The following is a 19,089-nucleotide window of genomic DNA, read 5'->3' as shown; positions in this document are numbered from 1 at the left end:
CAAATTAAACTTGACCATTGGATGTAAGATTGGGTGGCTGCAATTATTATATTGATCAAGCTTAAATTTCAAAAGAAATTTTCTCAAACTTTATGACACATCAAAGATATCAAATTTCACATTGGATGGTTGTAAATAATTGTGATCACCTTGTATTAAAGATAAATGGTTTCATATTATACAATCCCTAAAAATAAATGGTCTCGTAGTATATAGTACCAAAAGTAAATATACCTTTTTGTGTATTACTATTGCATTCAAGAAAAAGGACATTTAAAAATAAGATAAATAGAATAAAGATTCACTTTCAAGAGACAGATGCATGAATAAAACAAATGTTCAAATAATATATCAAATGCTTTGAACCCAGTGTTCAAAACCTGGCTGGGCCGAACCTGAACTGGCGGGGCTACTCGGCCACTAGCCTTGGCCGGTTTGGGCGGTCAACCGGCTTGACCACATTTAGAACTTCAATTGATGAGGGAAGTTCATTGCATTGCCTAAAACAAGAACCAATCTGATAAAATTTATTAAATGTCATTAACAAGCTCACTGTGACTCCCACTTCTCTCTCAGTTGATGTGGGCGTCTAAATGCATAAGTGAAAACCAAACTCCCATTCAATCTCCTCAACACATACCTCTCCACCAACACATACAAACCAAACTTCCAAATTCCCTCACTTTCACTCTTAAACACCTTTCTCACGCTAACTTCCTTCCCATCTCCTTCTCTCTCTACAATTGCTTGGTCCCATCTCATCTTCTCCATCACAACTTCATTCAACCCAACACCCACTAACCCTCCTTCAAGACCCATCCTCTCTCTAGCTTCAAACCATACAATCCCCCCCTCATTCGCCCTTCTCTCTTGAACCCCTTCCTTCCCATTGAGTAAGGCTTCTTCCTTTCTCACACATCTGTCAACCCCCACCTCTTCCCTTCCAAAACCTTCACAACAGTAAATCTCTTCCCATTGTTGCTCCAAACTTACCCTATAATACATGCTCTGTTTCATTTTATCAACTGGTTTTTCGAGCCCTCCTCTCTCCTCTATGAAGATCGAAGGACAATACCAATGCCCTAAAACTATAGGGTAAGAGCCCTTTTGGGAGATCGGGAATTCGAATGGAGGGACTTCGGCACGAAGTGATGCATCCATTCCATGAGCTTCTTCTAAGTTCAGAGCTTTTGATTCTGAAATATATGCTTTCCATTCTTTCCTTCTGAGGAACTGTGGGGGGTAACCATCTGGCGCCAAGGATTTGGCTCTAAAACGTTTATCATTTTTCTTCTTGGTGTATACATGCATCCTTTGATATATGTTATTGTGATTGAAGGGCATGGGCTTCTTGTCATTTACAAATAGAAATAAGGTCTTGTCTTCCTCCCGGGAACAAGTGCACACCAGGCTGCCAAAAGGTTGAAAGTAGGAATGGAATCAAAACCAATACATATAAATGGGTACACAATGAATTTGATTTTTAAAATTCTTGTTGTAGAACTCATGAAAGAGATAGCCTGCTTTTATTTATTGCAGTTTTTTTAAAACTCGATATTTGCGACTCAAAACACCAATTCGGATAGAAATATGTTTAGGATCGAGCTTGGTTCTAAGATGGAAAAGGTCCAAACACAATTCCCCCAAAAAAACCCTTCGTTATATATATATATATATATATATATATATATATATATATATATATTAAATTTATCTAATATTTTTTTAAGTCATCTTTAAATCTTGCCACATGAATCTCTATTGAATTTTTATTTTATTTCATTATTTTTAATTTTTTTTTCTGAATAACCAATTTTGACCAACCCGAATTGCTGATCGAGCACTCCGATAGGGATATGTGGGGTAAATGATCTGTCCCACCTATCTCGGTTTTAAAATACTGATTTGTTAAATCCAAAATAATCATTTTTCTTTTTAAATTTTATTTCTTGGCAAGTTTTTTCAGTGACGCACCAATGGATGTGTGCCCATTTAAGGTTGAACAAGTGCCCTTGATGGTGTTGGGTTTATGTGGCTTTTAAAGGCCTTATGAGTGTAATGAAAAACATTTATTATAGTAGAACATAAACTTAATAGAAGTGTGGTCCCTCGAAGACCATACTAAGCAAATGATGTTTGCTGACACCGGACTGTGCTTGACGATCTAGGCCAGTCAGTTGGAAAACCCATGGTACCTGGATATAAAAAATAAACCGAAAAAGGTTTTTAGGTTAGCCCTTGATGAGGTCGTAGCTTATGCTTAAATGAGTAAGCCAAGGGATTGTGTGACCCTTGTGTAGGCCTACAGATACAGGGGCCAAAACCTCATTTATATTCTATCACATGGCATGCATATAGATAGATCGTTCGGGAAAGCCAGATATCCATCTTTGGGTGAAACGTATACATGTACAAGAGATACCCCTATGCGCCATAAAGTTGTGGTCGCATCAGGTCGTGGTGACCTTGACTTGTCTCTAAGAGAAGACCTGTAATCTATAGACTGTGATTGCGACTCCTTGGCTCATCAACTAAACTTTGGTGACTCGCTAATGAACCCCTTCTTGGACTATAGATCATGGGAAACACTGGGTTGGTTCGATAAAACAAGTGTGGTCTGTAGTCCACAGTTGAAAGTGGAGTATCACGTAATCGTTGATAGAATTCTTAAACCATATGGATCCACTTCCCATCATATTAATTTAATTGTGTTCATTTGATTATTTTATATTCATTATTTGAATTTTTATGAATCTTTCAATATTTTATTTATGATTTTCGGAATTATAAATATGAAGTTATTGATTTCACAAATTATATAAAATTTAAATAATGTTTAAATAAAATTTTAAAATATTTATAAAATTTTCATGGGGGCCCAAAGTGCACATGAACCCACCATGTGACAAATGAATGGGAGCCCACATATGCCACATATGGGTGGCATGCCCCACCCATTGCTTCCTTTGCTATTACTTTGATATCAAGTTTTGTAATTTTTGAAAAGTCCATCTTATAAGCATATGGTCAAATATAGTTTGGGAAATATTGACCATATCTTATCTTGATTATTGACAGAATATCTTGACTTGATTTATTGAAATATTCTTATGGAAAATGTAAGATGGATTATGCAATTTTATAAAATGCATGATATTTTAATAATTTTAATTTATTTAAATATATTGATGGGAAAAATGTTTTAAAGAACTGAGGATAATGGTTCATACACCTTCCATAATGTTGATGGTCCATTTATAGATTGGATGGCCCAGATCTCTCACCCTACAAATCACCTTGATCAACGGTCTTTATTCAATCTAAAAAAAGAGACAAACTATGGGAAACCCTAAAGAAACCCTAGACCTAAATTTCACTATAAATAAGGGTGCTCTCCCCCTATCTCTACACACCTCTCTCTCTCCTATAAACGATCTCTCGTTCTTCCCTAGGGGCCATGCCCCTCTCCCTCTACTCTCTGATTTTCTCTCTCTACTCTCTCTCTCTCTCCTAAAAAGACCCTAAGGGGCACGTCCCGACATAGAGACTCTCTCTCTCATTATCTATTCTAAGGGTTGGGAAAATTAGAATTAAGCCTAATTATTATAGAGTTAAGGTTTTGTAGAGATTTATGGGTATTTGGCCGAAATTAGCTTTCCCGGTTCAAGATTGAAACTAAACCGCTGATTCCACATTATTGGATGTGGTGACTCGATGTGAGGTGCAAAAAGCCGAGTTGAGATAATCTCCGACATCTTTTCTTTCATTTGTTTGTTCTTTTATTTTATATTTTCAATCACAATATTAAGTTGTATGAATGGCATCAAGTAGTTAAGATCATGCGTTATTTATTTTTGGAATTTCTATTGTTTGTAATAAGACTATCTGTGAGTGATCGTGTTGCCAAAATTATAAAGGGTGATTATTATTAAAAAAAAAAAAAAAAATTATAGTTCACCAGCAAAAGATCACATAGATCTTTCTTTCAGATGGCCCTAAAATAGGGGAGAACGGGCCCATGTAGCTGGTCTCCTCCATCAAATGATGTCTTGAAAGGGGAAAATATATGATCAGCCTCATAGCGGACTAGAAGATTACTGAGCAAATTTTTAAACAGGTTAAAAAAAGAAAAATAAAAGAAGTAATATAAAGCATTAGAAGATTAAAAAGATCTATAAAATATTGATTATTGAAATTTTAATTTAAATTTCAAATGTCTTTTTAAAAAAATTGAAAAAAGGAAACATCCAAAGATTCTGAAATAATCTAAAATAAAAACTACCAAAATCATCCTAAACTTATCTCTAACAAGTATAGTGATATATTGTTAATGTTTTTCCTATTTTTATTTATTTATTACATTTATGAGGGAGGGGCAAGTTTTGGTGGGACTCGCCCTTGAGTTCGCGTGGACTCGAGAATCACGAAAAGCTGGTGAAAGTGGTTCCGAAAGAAGAATCCAAAGAATGACTTCTTTTTGTTCTGAGGTTGCATTTTCGTACCAGGTTTTAATTCGTAGAAATCAGTTCCAAATTTGGGCATTCGAAACGAGTGTAAATTGATAATAGAAAGGCTAAAATTTAAAGGAAAGTTGTTTGATAGGGCTGCGGTCCTATCAAAGGTAGTAAAGCCTCAGCTCATAACTCACGTTAATTGTAATTCTAGCATCGGAAAACCATTGATCATCTCGACTTGAAACTCTTGCTTGTAAAAAAAAATTAGAATTTCAAACTCTAAAAATAGTGAATATTGTAACAAATTGTCTACAGCGTCCATTTAACACTAAAAATAAGTGTCCATAGATCCACAAGATTTATACATTTTTTTTACTTCCAAAGTTTATTATCAGCGTTGAAAATTGATTTTAGATCCATCCTAGAGATTTCTATTACCAAAATCCAATACGAGGATTTGAGGTGGGGATTTATTTTATTGTCGTAAAGCTTAGGCCTTATAAAAACTTCATCTTAAAATTTCCTACACTTTTTTTCTTCCCTTTTTTTTTTTTTTTTTTTTTTTCAGAATTTTGACCTTTTAAGACCACCTTAAAATGTTTTAGACTCTTTTTTTTTTTGGGTAGAATTTTGGCCTCCTCTACCTAGATATTGGAAAAACAAAAAAAAAGAAAAAAAAAAAAAAAAGAAGGCATGATCCTATTGGGAGATAAATAAGGGTGACAAGGGACCGGGCCGTGAGACAAACCTGGCCCTGGCCCGACCATTGTCCCATAGGACGGCTCTGGCGCTGCCCCTAGCCCAACCCTCGTGCCACAGTAGCTGAGGCTTCCTTTCTTAGGGGCGGCAGATCAGGCCCGGAGTCCCGGACCTTTGCCGGTTCCAGAGACGAAGACCTTTCACTCCATCGACAAACTTAAATCCCAATGAGAAGTGGTCCTTGTCTAAAGGAAATATCCTCCAACACCTCAGAAGCCGTACACTTTTAATTCTTTCACTCCCACAATCAACGCGGTTTCCAGGTCATGCGCTCGCTGAGCCTCGGAACAAATGTTGATCAGTGTGAACGGCCGGGTCCGGTCTCTCTGTTCACCATCTTGCCCGATTGCTCCACTTTAGGAGCAGGACTTCAGTTTCTGATGGATCCGGATCCACCTCGCTGAAGCTTCGAAGTGGTTTCTTTTAGCAGCCGGACCACACCTAGACCCATCAAATTATTTTCACCACTATCCTCATTTAGGGGGTGAGAAACAGGTGGAGTGGACGAGTAGACCCCATGAATTGATTTGATCGGATCCGAGTCTCGATCCACATGATGGAGGTTATGGATTGGGTCTGGGTCTACTTGACCCGATCCGATCCGACTTGGGTTAGGGCCAGATCCAATTTAAACCCTTTCGGATTTGGTTTGGTGGGGTCAGGCCCTCACTTTGCATTTATACATACAACATGCGCAAAAATATATGGTAACCATATAGGATAAAATACATTCACATACTTCTTTTATATTTTTTTATTTTTAGATCTGAACCCATGGTCAAGAACTCAAGATTGGGTTGGAGCCCAACCTAAACTCGGTCGGGTTGGGTCCAAGTTTAGTCGACTTGGAAGATACCCGACCGAGCCATTTTTACCCTTAAACTTACCCACTAATCTTTATATTTTGGAAAATTGTTTGGTTAGTCGGCTTACTCACGCTATTTAAGGCGTTCTACCAATAAACTATATTTCAAAGATGTATTTTCCATTCAAAATTTGAAGTTCAATAATCTCAACCGTGACAATTATCTAAATTTGGAAATTTAATTTTTAAAAGATTGTAAATGTTATTTTTTGAATTCCTTTCATCACCATCCAATTTAGCTTTTAATAGATGTAATATTTTTTTTATATCCGGACGTTAGATAGACAAGGGACCGCAGGGTAACGAGTGACCCGACCGACGCAGCAAAACCGTGTCCTTATCTTTTTGTTGCCTTCTCGATATCCATATGTGGTCCATATTTTCTCACTCTTCCCAAGTCGATTGTTTCCATAATCTTTGCGATTGCGAATCCAAGTTATTGTTTACAGACTTGTGATCGTGGGCCTTGCGTATATTATTAAAAAAAACTCATAAAAAAATATTAAAAATCAGAAAAGTATAAACAATGAAAAAGTTTATAAGAGATGAAACTTTTTCAAAAAGCAAAATGCTGATCAAATATAATTTATCTTTTTTTTTTTAAGCTTGATTAAATATAACTTTCTCATAATAAATGAGAAAATAAAAGAATTAAAAGCCAAAAAACCATACAAATAAATGAGAAGCTGATAATTAGTCAATTAAAATTGATTTAATAAAATATTAGATTTTTTTATATATACAAATCTTTTTAATCCACCAATATAAGAAAAAAAAAATGGCAGGATGAAAACCGAAGTATTCGACCAGGCCCATCAACCCATTGGATCATTTCCTAAGTAAACAAGAACCAGTTACTGGTAATTACATAGGAATAAAAGATCATCCAGTTTGTTTTATGAAAGTTGACTGATTTTTTTATTACCCTGGTTTTTTAACCTCTGAGTTCGATATGAATCACTAAACTCTGTAACATTTTCCAACCCATATGATCAGTTCCCTTCCTATAAAAGAAAAAAAGCCAGGTACAATCACAAAGGATAAAGGATTACCCGGAATTTTTCCCTTTCGCCTTCACGACATAGTAGAGATCAGACGACAAGGGCTCGCCAAGAGCGGGGATGAAATACGCAGGATCTCTGTAGGTATATGTGTGGCTATGTTTGCCACCTCCCTGTCGCTCTGTAAATTTCACGATTATCTGTTTGTTTTGTGGGAACGGAGTGCTCTTCAGACGGATATCAGTTTCACAACTCCAACAACAGGCATCCATGTCTGAATCTTCGTCAATGTCCTGCAAGACGAGGTACCCGGAAAAAGGGCCCTCTGGTGGTGGGTCGAAAAGCGTGTTCCCATCGGCTCTTCCAGTGCCGGCTTGCCGGAAAAGTGACAGTGGTTTTGTTACATACATGGTCAGAGAGAGAAAAAATACCGCAAAGAACGGTGGTCCTTTCTCAATGGTTAATAGGAAGAATTTCTCAATGGTTAATAGGAATTGATAATGAAAAATATATAACCAATTTATATTAAGGAATTGGGTGTCAAGAGAAGCGCACGTCAAACGCGTTTGTTGGTATTGCGTGTTGTTTTCTGCTTTATTGGCGAGCTTGAGATGTGAATGAGCCGCCATAGTTTTATAGGCATAAAATATTAGAAAAAATAAATATTACAAAAAGCTTCCCAATTAAAATATTATAAAAGCTTAAAATTTTGCAAATTTTTTTGTTTGGATGTTATTTGACAAAAGTTGAAAATTGTTTTGGCCATAAATATTTATTTTGAAAAATTTATGTAAATATCCGTTATATTTTTTGTTGTTATTAAAAGACCTGAAAATTTATGCTATTATTATACATGTGTTTTTTTTTTCAACTTCATAACACTTTTTTTTTTAAAACGATGAAATTGCCCATTTTCGGTTTTTGAAAAGCTGATTTTTTTTTTTTTTTGGTTTTTTAAAAACCAATTTTTATTTTTAAATTTTGATTTTGAAATACTGAATTTTTAAATATCAATATTATGTGTGTCCAAATATTTAAAAAAAAATATCTGTTATATTTTTTGTTAAAACAAAAATATTCAAAACTTTACTTTATTGTACGGATGTCATTTTTTTAACTTCATAATACTTTTCTTTTTAAAAGACAAAACTATCCATTTTCTATTTTTGAAAAGCTGATTTTGTTTTTTGTTTATTTGGTTTTTGAAACTCTCTTTCTCTCTACCCTCCTTCTACCGAAGTTTTTCTTTAATTTACAATGGGGCAAAACCCTGCAAACTTTAATATGCCCTCAATCGGTGAAGATTTAACCCAAGACAAAGGAGGTTGAAAATTTGGTTGAACCATATCATAAAATCCACGGAAACCCTATTAAAAATCGCAGGAGGAGATGTAGATGGTGAAAGCTTGCAATGCTCACAAAGGCACAGAAGCTCCAATAAAGATAACAGGTTGAAAACCAATGGATTTTGGACCAAAACTGAAATTCGGTTTTCCAAAAAGGAGCGTGAAGACGACCTTTTGGCTATGGGAGTAAAGCTGCCACTCAAGCCCAAGAAGAGACCGACAACTGCAAATAAATACATAGGGTTAGTATTTGGTTTCTCCCTCCTTTCTCTCCTCTCCCAAATCTCCCCAAAAAATAAATATTCACCAAAACTGAATTTTCTCTATTTACATTCATAAACCTAAATAAAATGAGATTGAAAGCAGTGGTTTTGATTGGGCTAGCAAGAAGAAGAGCTTGAATCTATAGAAAAAGAATGAGCATTTGTAGAGAAAGTTGGCAAATAAGACTTCGGTAGAAGGGTAGAGAGAGAGAGAGAGAGTGTTTCAAAACCAAAAAAAGCAAAAAAACAAAATTGGTTGTTAAAAAGCAAAAAATAAGTAGTATTGTCTTTAAAAACAAAAAGTGTTATGAAGTTGAAAAAACGGACATAGTATAACAACATAAAGTTTTAGATATTTTCGTAATAACAAGAAATATAACGGATATTTATATAATCTACACAATATTTAAAGATGGGTTGAATTGGTTTTTCGGCTATCATCTATGCCTTTACACTTTTTTTTCTAAAAAGTTTAGGGTATTTTCGTAAAAAAGAAGTTATGAAGGTTGAAAAAATGACCATATGAGTAATAATATAAAGTTTAATGTACTTTTGTAATGGCATGAAATATAACGGATACTTGATAGTTTTTTTATTTATTTTTTTATTATTTTAAAAATCCCTTTCATAAGAAATTGTTTTTTATCAAAAAAATCATTTTCGCTACTTCTTTAACTTCATTTAGATGTGTGCTTGACTCGGGCCTTGGAGAGCGGCCCATGATGTCAGATGACGGACACCATGAAGTAACACGACGGGCACTTTTTAGCATCGGACTTTCTTGGAACTTTTTGAAAATATTCAAATTTGTGGCGTTGTTTATAATTTCTTGCGGAGGGCAGACATGGGCAAGAAGCAACCACACAATATCCATTCTTACTTTCCACGTGGACCTTACTATTGCACAAGGACATGAGCTCATTTAATTTTATATGGCCCTTTGCTCTCACATTTGAAAAATATTTTACGAAGCTCATTTTTTTATCTTCTACCGTAGGATTATTTCTTTGGAAAAACCCCCAAATATTTCACCTAACCCTTACATCTCTTTTTTCCCTCGTTTTTTTTTTTTTGTCCATAAAACTGATCCCATCAAAAATTTTATTCCATCTCAATCTAAACTTTTTTAAACCTCAGGCATGCTTTTGTTTTTGGGTTCGTGGGTTTTTGGATTTTTTGCTTGCATTCTCTACTAAGCTGCCTTCTTGCAAAGTGTTAGGGATGTTTCTTAAAAAGAAATTGTCTCTCCTATCTTCATTTTTTTTCTTTACTTCTTTTTTTTTTTCAGTGATTTTCTCCACTTGTTCTTGATTTAAATGAGAGTGTTGTTTGGTTTTCTATTTTTTTGTTGTTGTAATCATTTCATACATGGCCGGTTTAAAGAATGGGTTCATGGCGAAAACCTATTTCAGGGCAATGAATGCATGTTTCATTTTTTTTCTTGGCTTTATTTGTCTGGAATAATTTCTGGTGTTGTGATACTTATATTGTTCACAGCAATGACTATTTATTTTGGGCAAGTCTCGAAAGCATGTGAGGTGAGTCCAATTACTCTCTCCCTCGGATGGTTGTGGGTGAGTGACAAAATCCCCCTTTAAGCCACTATTTATTTATTATTGGTACCATCGTAAAAAGTACATTATTGAAAAAAAATTATTATTCTTGGTCCTATATTCACAGGTTAGTTGAAATATGATAAACACAAGTAGTCGATTGTTCTTGTGTATATATGGTGGTGGGCTTCGCTCTAGCTCAGATGGCAGCATGGAGTTTGTTGGTGGGGATTCAAGTGCATTCTCTATTCACCAACACACGAAGTTGGAGGAGATAAAGGAACATATAGCAAAGCGATTCTCCATAGACTCATGTGCAACGTCGCTGAGGTATATTTTCCCATGTAATAAGAAACGCCTTGTCACCTTAATTAGTGACATTGATTTAGAAACACTGCTACTTGCACATGAAGACTCCAATGAACTTGAAATATATGTCTTTGATGGATGTGAACAAAGGAGTGGCGCTCCTCTGGTAAACATTCACACAAGGTATGTTTATCATTGGTTTTATATTTATATCTATACATTATTAAATATTTATATCTATACATTATTAAGTTAGTCTAATAGCCTTTTTGAATAGTAGCATTTTATTTCATTTGATGTTTTAGGGGCAATGATGGCTTGAGGGGTCAACCCTTTACTTCGAATGTTGAGGAAGGCAATAATGGTCAAAATAATATGCCTCGCTTGCTTAACACATGAGAAAATCTATTAAGTGGCATTGGACAAGAATTTCTTAGTATAAATGATTTTCATTATGCTCTTAGCAAGTATGCGATGACACACCACTTTGAATTTGTATATATAAAAAATGAGAACTATCGGGTAAGGGCAAGATGTAAGAGAAATAACTGTCAATGGGAGATTTTGGCTTCTAAAGTTGGACAACAGAAAATGTTCAACATCAAAACTTAGCAGAGAGAGAATTCATGTGGTGTGGGGGTGAGCATCAATGTCCATAAGAGAGCATCATAACAATTTGTTGCCAGCCTCATTAAAAGTAAGCTAAGTGACACCCCAAGATACAAATCGGAGAAATAATGAAGGATATAGCTCGAGATTATGAGATAGAGCTTTCATATCTTAAAGTATGGCACGGCAAGGAGACAACGATAAAAGAGTTGCATGGTTTTCAAAATGAGGCTTACAATCGCCTCCCAGCATAAGTCGATCGCCTTTTATAGACAAATCCTAGAAGCCATGTGGCACTTCAAAAATGGCCAGACAATAAAATTCGATAAGTCTTTTTTTCTTTCGCTGCATCAATATATTGCTTTAAAAATGGGAATCGTCGACTCATTTTCCTTGACAGAACACACTTGAAAGCTCGGTTTCTTGGAACATTGCTTGCTGCCACCTCTACAGACTCTGAGGATGAGATGTTCCCAATTGCATATTCTATCGTTGATGCAGAAGATTCTGACAATTGGTTTTAGTTTCTAGAAAACTTGAAGAGTGCTATAGGAATGGAGCGATCAATCACATTTATATTTGATAGATATATTAGTTGGTTAACAACATCCAAAAAGTGTTTCAAAATGCTGAGTATGCCTTTTGCGAGTATCATATGACAGAAAATCTTTAGAAGGAGATGAAATATATTCCTCGTGATGTTAAAACGGCTATTATATCAACTTTTCAATGTGCCACACGTACATTTAAGCAATATGAATTCAACCAAAAAATGAGAGAGATTCAAAGCCATTCCCAAGAGGAATATAGATGGGTAATAGAGTCATCACTAGAGCATTGGGCTACTACAATATTCAAGGGAAAGCGGTATGGACATGTTACAACAAATGTAGCCGAATCATTTAATAATTGGATTCCAGAGGCTCGTGAACTCCTTATATTACAATGCCTAGATTGAGTCAGGAGGCAAATGATGCAATTGATGGCCGAGAACCTTTTGGAGTCTGAAAAGTGGACTGCTATTCTCACCCCCAAAAATGGAAAAGAGATTGGCAGGAAACATAAAGAGCTCTCTTTCTGTAAGTGTTATAAGGGTTTCAAGTGAGGAATTTGAAACAATTGCAGACTATAGGACTTGCTCTGTGAACATAGTCACACAAGGTGTGAGTGTTAGGAATGACAGATCAGGGGATTGCCATGCAATCATGCATGTAAATCCCGATATGTGGCCTAAAGGGGATTGTATGAATATTGTGATGAATACTTCACAGTTGCAAAGTACCGAGAGACATATTCTAAACCAGTTAAACATATCTCACTATTTGATATGTCATTGCATGGGGAGTCATTTTCAAATGTGCTAGATGTGCTACCACCACACACAAAACGCCCTTCTGGTCGTCCTAATAAGAAACACATTGAGTCACAAGAGGTGGAAGTGAGACCTATTCGTTGTAGCAAGTGTGATCAGCCGGGACATAATAGGGCAAGTTGTAGGGCTGCTCTTCAGTAACAGGTTAGTAAATTTTCCTTTTGTTATATGCATTTACAATAGATTTACTCTTGAGATGACATTTAACCTTTTTAGTACCTAAAAGTATTTAAAAAACTATAGCCTCTTATTTGTATTTTATTGTTACTAAATATATACCTTAAAAGGTTTCATTATTCTCGCGTATGGATATCTCTTATTTGCTTCTACAGGTTTAGGTTTGCTTGACCGATCTTGCATAATCATTTTGCATCATCTATTGAGAAGTTAGATGAATTACATAACCGTGATCATGGGTTTAGAATCCTATTGTACTATCGTCAGTGTGGAGACACCACAAATGCTTTTGTTTGTTAATATTTTGAGCTTAAATTTCTATAATATAAACTATCAGTTTTGATTTGTTAAGACGAATGCCTCTATGTGATTGTTGCTATAGCACTCGTCTACCATCCAGATCGGCGGATTATGAAGTCAAAGCACAATATTTTTTAACAAAGAGAACCATCACATTCACAATTTTAAGTTATTTCAACAAAACCAACTAAAACTTTCAGAGAGAGAGAATTGTAACTTTTAGAGAGAGAGAGAGAGGGGATCTGAAAGCATGAGAGAGAGTTTCATTCATTTCTTGTCAATCGATGACCTCCATAAAAAATTTATTATTAAAAAAGAAAATGGTAGACAAAAAAAAAAAAAAGGTTTTTAACGGGCGATGCTTCTTACTAGAAATTTTTCAAAATTTGCTTCTCTCTCTCTCTCTCTCTCTCTCTCTCACACACACACACACATACACACACACACACAAATACACTCCTCCCTTTCTCTCTCTCATACAATTTAGGGGCGTGTTGGATCAACTCTACAAATTCGGAGAACATGGGCTCATCATTCTTTCTAACTCATCATTTTTTTTCTTTTTGATTAATATTTGTGTCAAATTTTCTCTTCCTTCATCATTCATATGATCTCTGAACATATTATTTTTTTGTGACGAGAGCCCCTGAAAGTAACTGGTTTTTATCTCTCTGTAATTGTTAGCTTTGTAAATTAGAATTTATTGTTTGAATATCATTGAATTGAATTCTGTGTTAATTTTGCTAAAAAAAAGAATAAGAATTCGATTCTGTTCAAATTATGTGCGCAGGTGTGTGTGCACGAGAGTGAGAGTGAGAGAGAGTTTATATAATATAAAAGGAAGTATAAAATCTCCACATAAATTTATGATAGTAGTTACATCAATCGTTTTAAACAAATATCTCACAAATCTAAAATATATTACATATTAAGCTAAGAGTGTCCATATCTCTCTCAATGAGTTAGATAGCTATATAGGGGTCCATCAACCATTAACCAATCAAGTCCAACTAGATAGCTATATAAGGGTCTGAACATCCAGAATAATACCAACTGCCTATCATCTATCCAATCGCGAGAAACAAAAAGAAGACCTCAAGCATGAGGGCCCACATAGACAAAGTGATAAGGAATGGCATTGCAGAGAGGGTGTTGCTTACGACAAATGCAACCACCCCATAGTGCCTATTCAACCTATCTCTCTAAAACACCTGTTCCATTCTGGCCCAATGTCAAGATGCATGTTCCATTCTGATCCAATATCAAAAAAGGGCCGACTAGCCATGTATGTCAAGATGCATGTTCCATTGGAACTACCGGTGGGCATGAATAATCTATGGGGTACTGGTTAGGCTACAAGATCCGTAGGTTTCTCACCAATTTTAAATGGCTTCCACTGAGTTATCTTATCTTTTCTTTTCTTATTTTATTTTATTTTTATTTTTATTTATTCTTAATGGAAAAAGAAAAAAACCCTCAGAACTAGCGACAGAGCTTGGCTAGGTTTCTAGCAGTGTTTGATTACTTCGGCAAGCCAAATAGGACTTTCCCGAGTAACTCAGATTTGCCACCTTAGCAAACTCAAGTATATCTGAGTTGGGTAGTCCAACTCGAAGATCTTAAAAAAAGAAAGAATTATAAAACCTTAAAATAAATGATTTGTGATATTTTTTTATGTTTTTTATCATTTTGACAAAGATTGGAATGTTTTTTTCAATGAATAGTTAATTTTATATCTTCTCGTTTTTTTAGATTATAAGCTTTCTATGCTTCTCCTACAACATAAAACTTACATACTTCCCCTTATCCAACCATCCATTCTGAATGGACGGCTAAGATTGCCCCAATCAAAATGTCACGTCTCTACACTATTTTATTTTTAACTTTCTTTCTATATAAACTATTCTGACACAAAATTTTAGACGCTCAATCCTCTATTAAACTTGTACTAGCGAAAAATATAAAAAAAAATATTTTCAATAAAATAAAATGACCAAAATACCCCTAAAAGTTTTAAATGGTATTTTGGTCATTATATTTTATCAAAAAATTAGTTTTAATATTTTTTATAAGTGCGCCCTAATGAGAAGATAGCACGTACCAAATTTCATATTCATATAATTTTTATAAAAAAAATTTAAAATAAATTACTTTGAGACATTGGATCTAAGATCAAACGGTGAGTAGCTCTTTTGAGCAAAATTGGACGGCTGAATGGCAAGGAAGCATAGATCTTCTATGTTGTAGGGGAAGTATAGAAACCTTTCCTTTTTAAAAATACCTCTAGTCATAAATTGATTTTCTCAAAAAATATTTTTCCAAACTTTTTTAACTTCATTTAGATGTATTTTGTTTAATTTTACTTTATATTTTCTATATTTTGAGTTTTATATTTTTTTAAACACTTGTTGACTTGGCTAGAACTTAGCCAAACTTGAGCTGGAGTAATTCAGACTCAGGCCACATATTCGGCTGGGGCTTGGGCTGAATACCCGGCCCAAGCCAATCTCTACAACACTAAGTTCTATCTGGCTTGAAACCAGTGGGTGCTTGGCTCAACCCACCAGCCCGGATCTCAAAACATCGGCTCAAACTATTTTTATACTTTCATCAGTCGAAAAGAGTATTATTTGTATCCGACCCATGGATCACTATAGAAAATGCTATCGTGAGATCTGTTATCAATAACTTAAATTTCAATTAGTTAAGGTCAACTAGAGAAAGAGAGCAAGAGAGAGATTAAGGGCAATTAGCTTAAATTTAACCCATTTTATCTTACTTTTTCACGCTGACGTGGCATTGGATATTGTGTGCGGGAATTCATACATTTCTTAAAGGAGAAAGTTTTATATAAGGTTGCAACGTGGATGCACCTAAAAAATCCTTCGAAAAAGGTCATTTTAATGTTGGAAAACCTTCAAATTGATCATCTCGACATCGAGATATATGAATTTGAAAATATATATATATATTTCCTCTAAAAAATAGTGCATCTTGCAACACATTATCTAGACTGTCCATTTTCAAGATTTTCATATGTTTATAGATCTACTTGACTTTAATTATGTTTTAAATTTAAAATTTTATAGTTAGATATAAAAATAGATTTTGAGATAAGAAAAATTGTTTCATGTGGGCTGGACCGCATTTCTACATATGCAGTCCAGAAGTATAAAGCATCCGTTTTAAAGATAGATGCAAGTAGGCGTTCCATCTAAAAACAATCGAACCTAACGGTCCACATGTTTTCTCACTAGAATTATTATTTCTAGTCTTTAAAATTTATTTAATTTTTTATATTCATGATCTCCATGTTAGAGATTACGTGTCCTTAAAAATTAAGACTTAAAATCCAGCTCAAAAATAAATTTATTAAGAGACCCGTATTTCTATATATGCGGGCTTGGCCGCATAGAAACCGGGTCCTTGAGATAATTCTAATAATTTTTTATACCAAAATAACATGATAAAATTTGGAGGTGCCCCTTAATTGGATTGTTTAAAGTTGCAAGCTTCAACCTTATAGAAACCATACCCTTTAGCCACTAGCAACATATCGATCCATCAACAAAAATAAACAAAATAGAAAAAATGGTTAGGGAAAATTTTTTTTTTTGAAGAAAACAACCATATTTAGCCATCACTAAGATAAATTTCATAGAAAAAAATGACTTGGAGCACTGACAACTCTCCATATAATTGCCTGTCAGAGATTGGCCTTTGACTTTAAACCTAGAGAATCAGATCTGGGTTGCCAAGCTCTCCAAAGGAGCGCCGTTGCTGTTTTTGTTTTTTTTTATATTTATTTTTTTCATAAATTAGATGATCTCAATTAGTTGGAAAAAGATAATTAGCCATAATTTTCTACATTTTTCGAGTTTGGAGTCATATTTTAGCATGAAAGTTGGGTTAATTAAACGGATACAAGTTGTACACAAATGGTATGCGTACACCTGATTGCTTTGAAAGTGGCACATGAATATGAGTCGAGGGCCGTAGAAATTTCTTGTTAAAGTATGGGAAGATTACTCAATCCCCTCAGGTTGAAAGTTCTTTCCATGATTTTCGTGTTGAAAAGTCTCTCAGGTCCATTACTTGTAAATATTTTTCTTTTTTCTCACTCACACTCGAGGTATTTTTCCACTTAAATTTGTGATAAAATTACCCTTACTAATGACCCCAACAAAATTTAAAATATTTACGCATATTTCTCTCTCTTTTTCTCCTTTTCCTCTCTCTAGGACAACATTCCTATTCATTTTCAAATCTTTGAAAATAAATGGGTTGTTTGGTTTATCTTAATGGGTTTGGAATCTACTTAAGGACAGAAAAAATGAGAAAGAAAGATAGAGAAACCAACAAACCTGTTTATATTTAGACAGAGAAACCAACAAGCCTATTTATACGTTTAGAGAGAGAGAGCTTTAGAGGGAGAAACCAACAAATCTATTCACATTTTCATAGAAAGAGAGCTTTAAAGAGAGAAACTAACATATCCATTTATGTTTTCGGAGATAGAAAAATAGATGAATATCAATGGAAAGGTAGGCTTAGCGAGAGAAAAAATGGGAAAAGAGAGAGAAATATGAATGTTTATTTGGAACTTTTATTAGACCTACAAAGGCATTTTCATCACAAATAAAGATAAAAAGCACCCTTTCGAGGGTAATTTGGGGGTAATGGCTGTGAAAAACTTTTTAATGGGAGGCATTGTATGGAGAACATCCAAACCAGCGTTTTAAAAAACGCCGAGTCGAACCCGAAATTCGCAAAAAGGGATCGGATCGGTTGAAAAATCGGAAGTCGTCCGGTTCTAGAGAGAACCGGACGATTCCGCACAGTGACTCGCCTATTCACTGTACGGAATCAGCGAGTCCGAACAGTGAATCGGCGAGTCCGTACGGATTTTTTTTTTTTTTTTTTTTTTTTTTTTGTAATCCATGATAGATTTTTTTGTAATACTTGATCGATTTTTTTGTAATCCATGATCGAATTGTTTTTGTTTTTTTTGTAATCCATGATCGAATTTTTTGGTTTTTTGTAACCCATAATAGAATTTTTTGTAATCCATGATCGAAATGTTTGTTTTCTTTTCTTGTAATCCATGATCGCTTTTTTTGTTTTTTTTTTTTTTTTGTAACCCATGATAGAATTTTTTGTAATCCATGATCGAATGTTTTGTAATTCATGATCGATATGTTTGTTTTTTTTTTGTAATCCATGATCGAAATGTTTGTTTTTTTTTTTGTAATCCATGATTGAATTTTTTGTTTTTTGCTTTTTTTGTAACCCATGATACAGATTTTTGTAATCCATGATTGAATTTTTTGTAATCCATGATCGAACTGTTTTTTTCTTTTTTTGTAATCCACGATTGAATTTTTTGTTTTTTTTGTTTGTTTTTTTTTGTAATCCATGATCGAATTTTATGTAATCCATGATCGAATTTTATGTAATCCATGATCGAATTTTATGTAATCCATGATTGAATTTTTTGAAAATTTGTGATTTTTTTTTTTAATCCATGATCGAATTTTTTTTTGTAATCCATGATAGAATTTTTTGAAAATTTGTGATTTTTTTTTTAACCCATGATCGATTTTTTTGAAAATTTGTTTTTTTTTTTTTAATCCATATTATTCAAAGAGAAAATGAAAGAGATGATGATTCTGAGGCCACCCTATCCCAGCCATATTATTCACATATTGAGTCCCAACAGCAACAGTGTAGGGATGAGTACGAAATACTGTAAATTAAATGCTGAATGGCGGTTCATGCAGGGAAAGAACATATCAATATTCACATATTCATTCAAAAACATGAAAATTCTTAATGAAGTATCCTCATTTTTTATTGAATTCCTAAAAAACAATATTTATAATAAATTTTAATAATTTTTTCGAATTTTTTTTAAGCTTTATTTTGACCGATTCACCCGATTCCTGATCCGAATCGCCGATTCGTCGATCCGGATCGGTTTTTTGGAAGCCCGATCCGGATCACCGATCCTTTTTTTAAACCATTGATCCAAACAATGCGGTTTAAGTAATTTTCCCTTAAAAAAACAAAAGAACATCAACA

General features: G+C 34.4%; 1 protein-coding gene and 1 long non-coding RNA gene across 2 annotated transcripts; one reads left to right on the top strand and one right to left on the bottom strand.

Moving 5' to 3' along the window:
• Window positions 1-256: 256 nt before the first annotated feature.
• LOC18427549 (uncharacterized) lies at window positions 257-7,687 on the bottom strand. Its single transcript, XM_006836598.4, has 2 exons — window positions 7,131-7,687; window positions 257-1,411 (listed from the first exon to the last, which is right to left on the bottom strand). Exons 1-2 carry the CDS (start codon window positions 7,487-7,489, stop codon window positions 550-552), a joined length of 1,221 nt encoding a protein of 406 aa, XP_006836661.1. The 5' UTR covers window positions 7,490-7,687; the 3' UTR covers window positions 257-549.
• Window positions 7,688-8,454: 767 nt separating this feature from the next.
• Window positions 8,455-10,676, top strand: LOC148780207 (uncharacterized). The gene is made up of 3 exons (XR_016042975.1): window positions 8,455-8,667; window positions 10,186-10,262; window positions 10,369-10,676. It is a non-coding gene; the product is annotated as an uncharacterized LOC148780207 (long non-coding RNA).
• Window positions 10,677-19,089: the final 8,413 nt, after the last annotated feature.

The sequence above is a fragment of the Amborella trichopoda genome, chromosome 10 (assembly GCF_054954075.1).
Source record: "Amborella trichopoda isolate Santa Cruz 75 chromosome 10, AtrichopodaSantaCruz75HAP2 v2.0, whole genome shotgun sequence".
Lineage (NCBI taxonomy): Eukaryota > Viridiplantae > Streptophyta > Magnoliopsida > Amborellales > Amborellaceae > Amborella > Amborella trichopoda.
Note: the sequence above shows the minus strand (reverse complement) of the source record. Positions and strands in the feature narration are given on the sequence as shown.

Coding starts and splice junctions, on each gene's coding strand:
- LOC18427549 (XM_006836598.4), bottom strand. CDS start 7,489: ATGTATGTAACAAAACCACTGTCACTTTTCCGGCAAGCCGGCACTGGA. Junction 1,412..7,130: donor GCGAAAGGGAAAAATTCCGG/GTAATCCTTTAT, acceptor ACCTTTTGGCAG/CCTGGTGTGCACTTGTTCCC.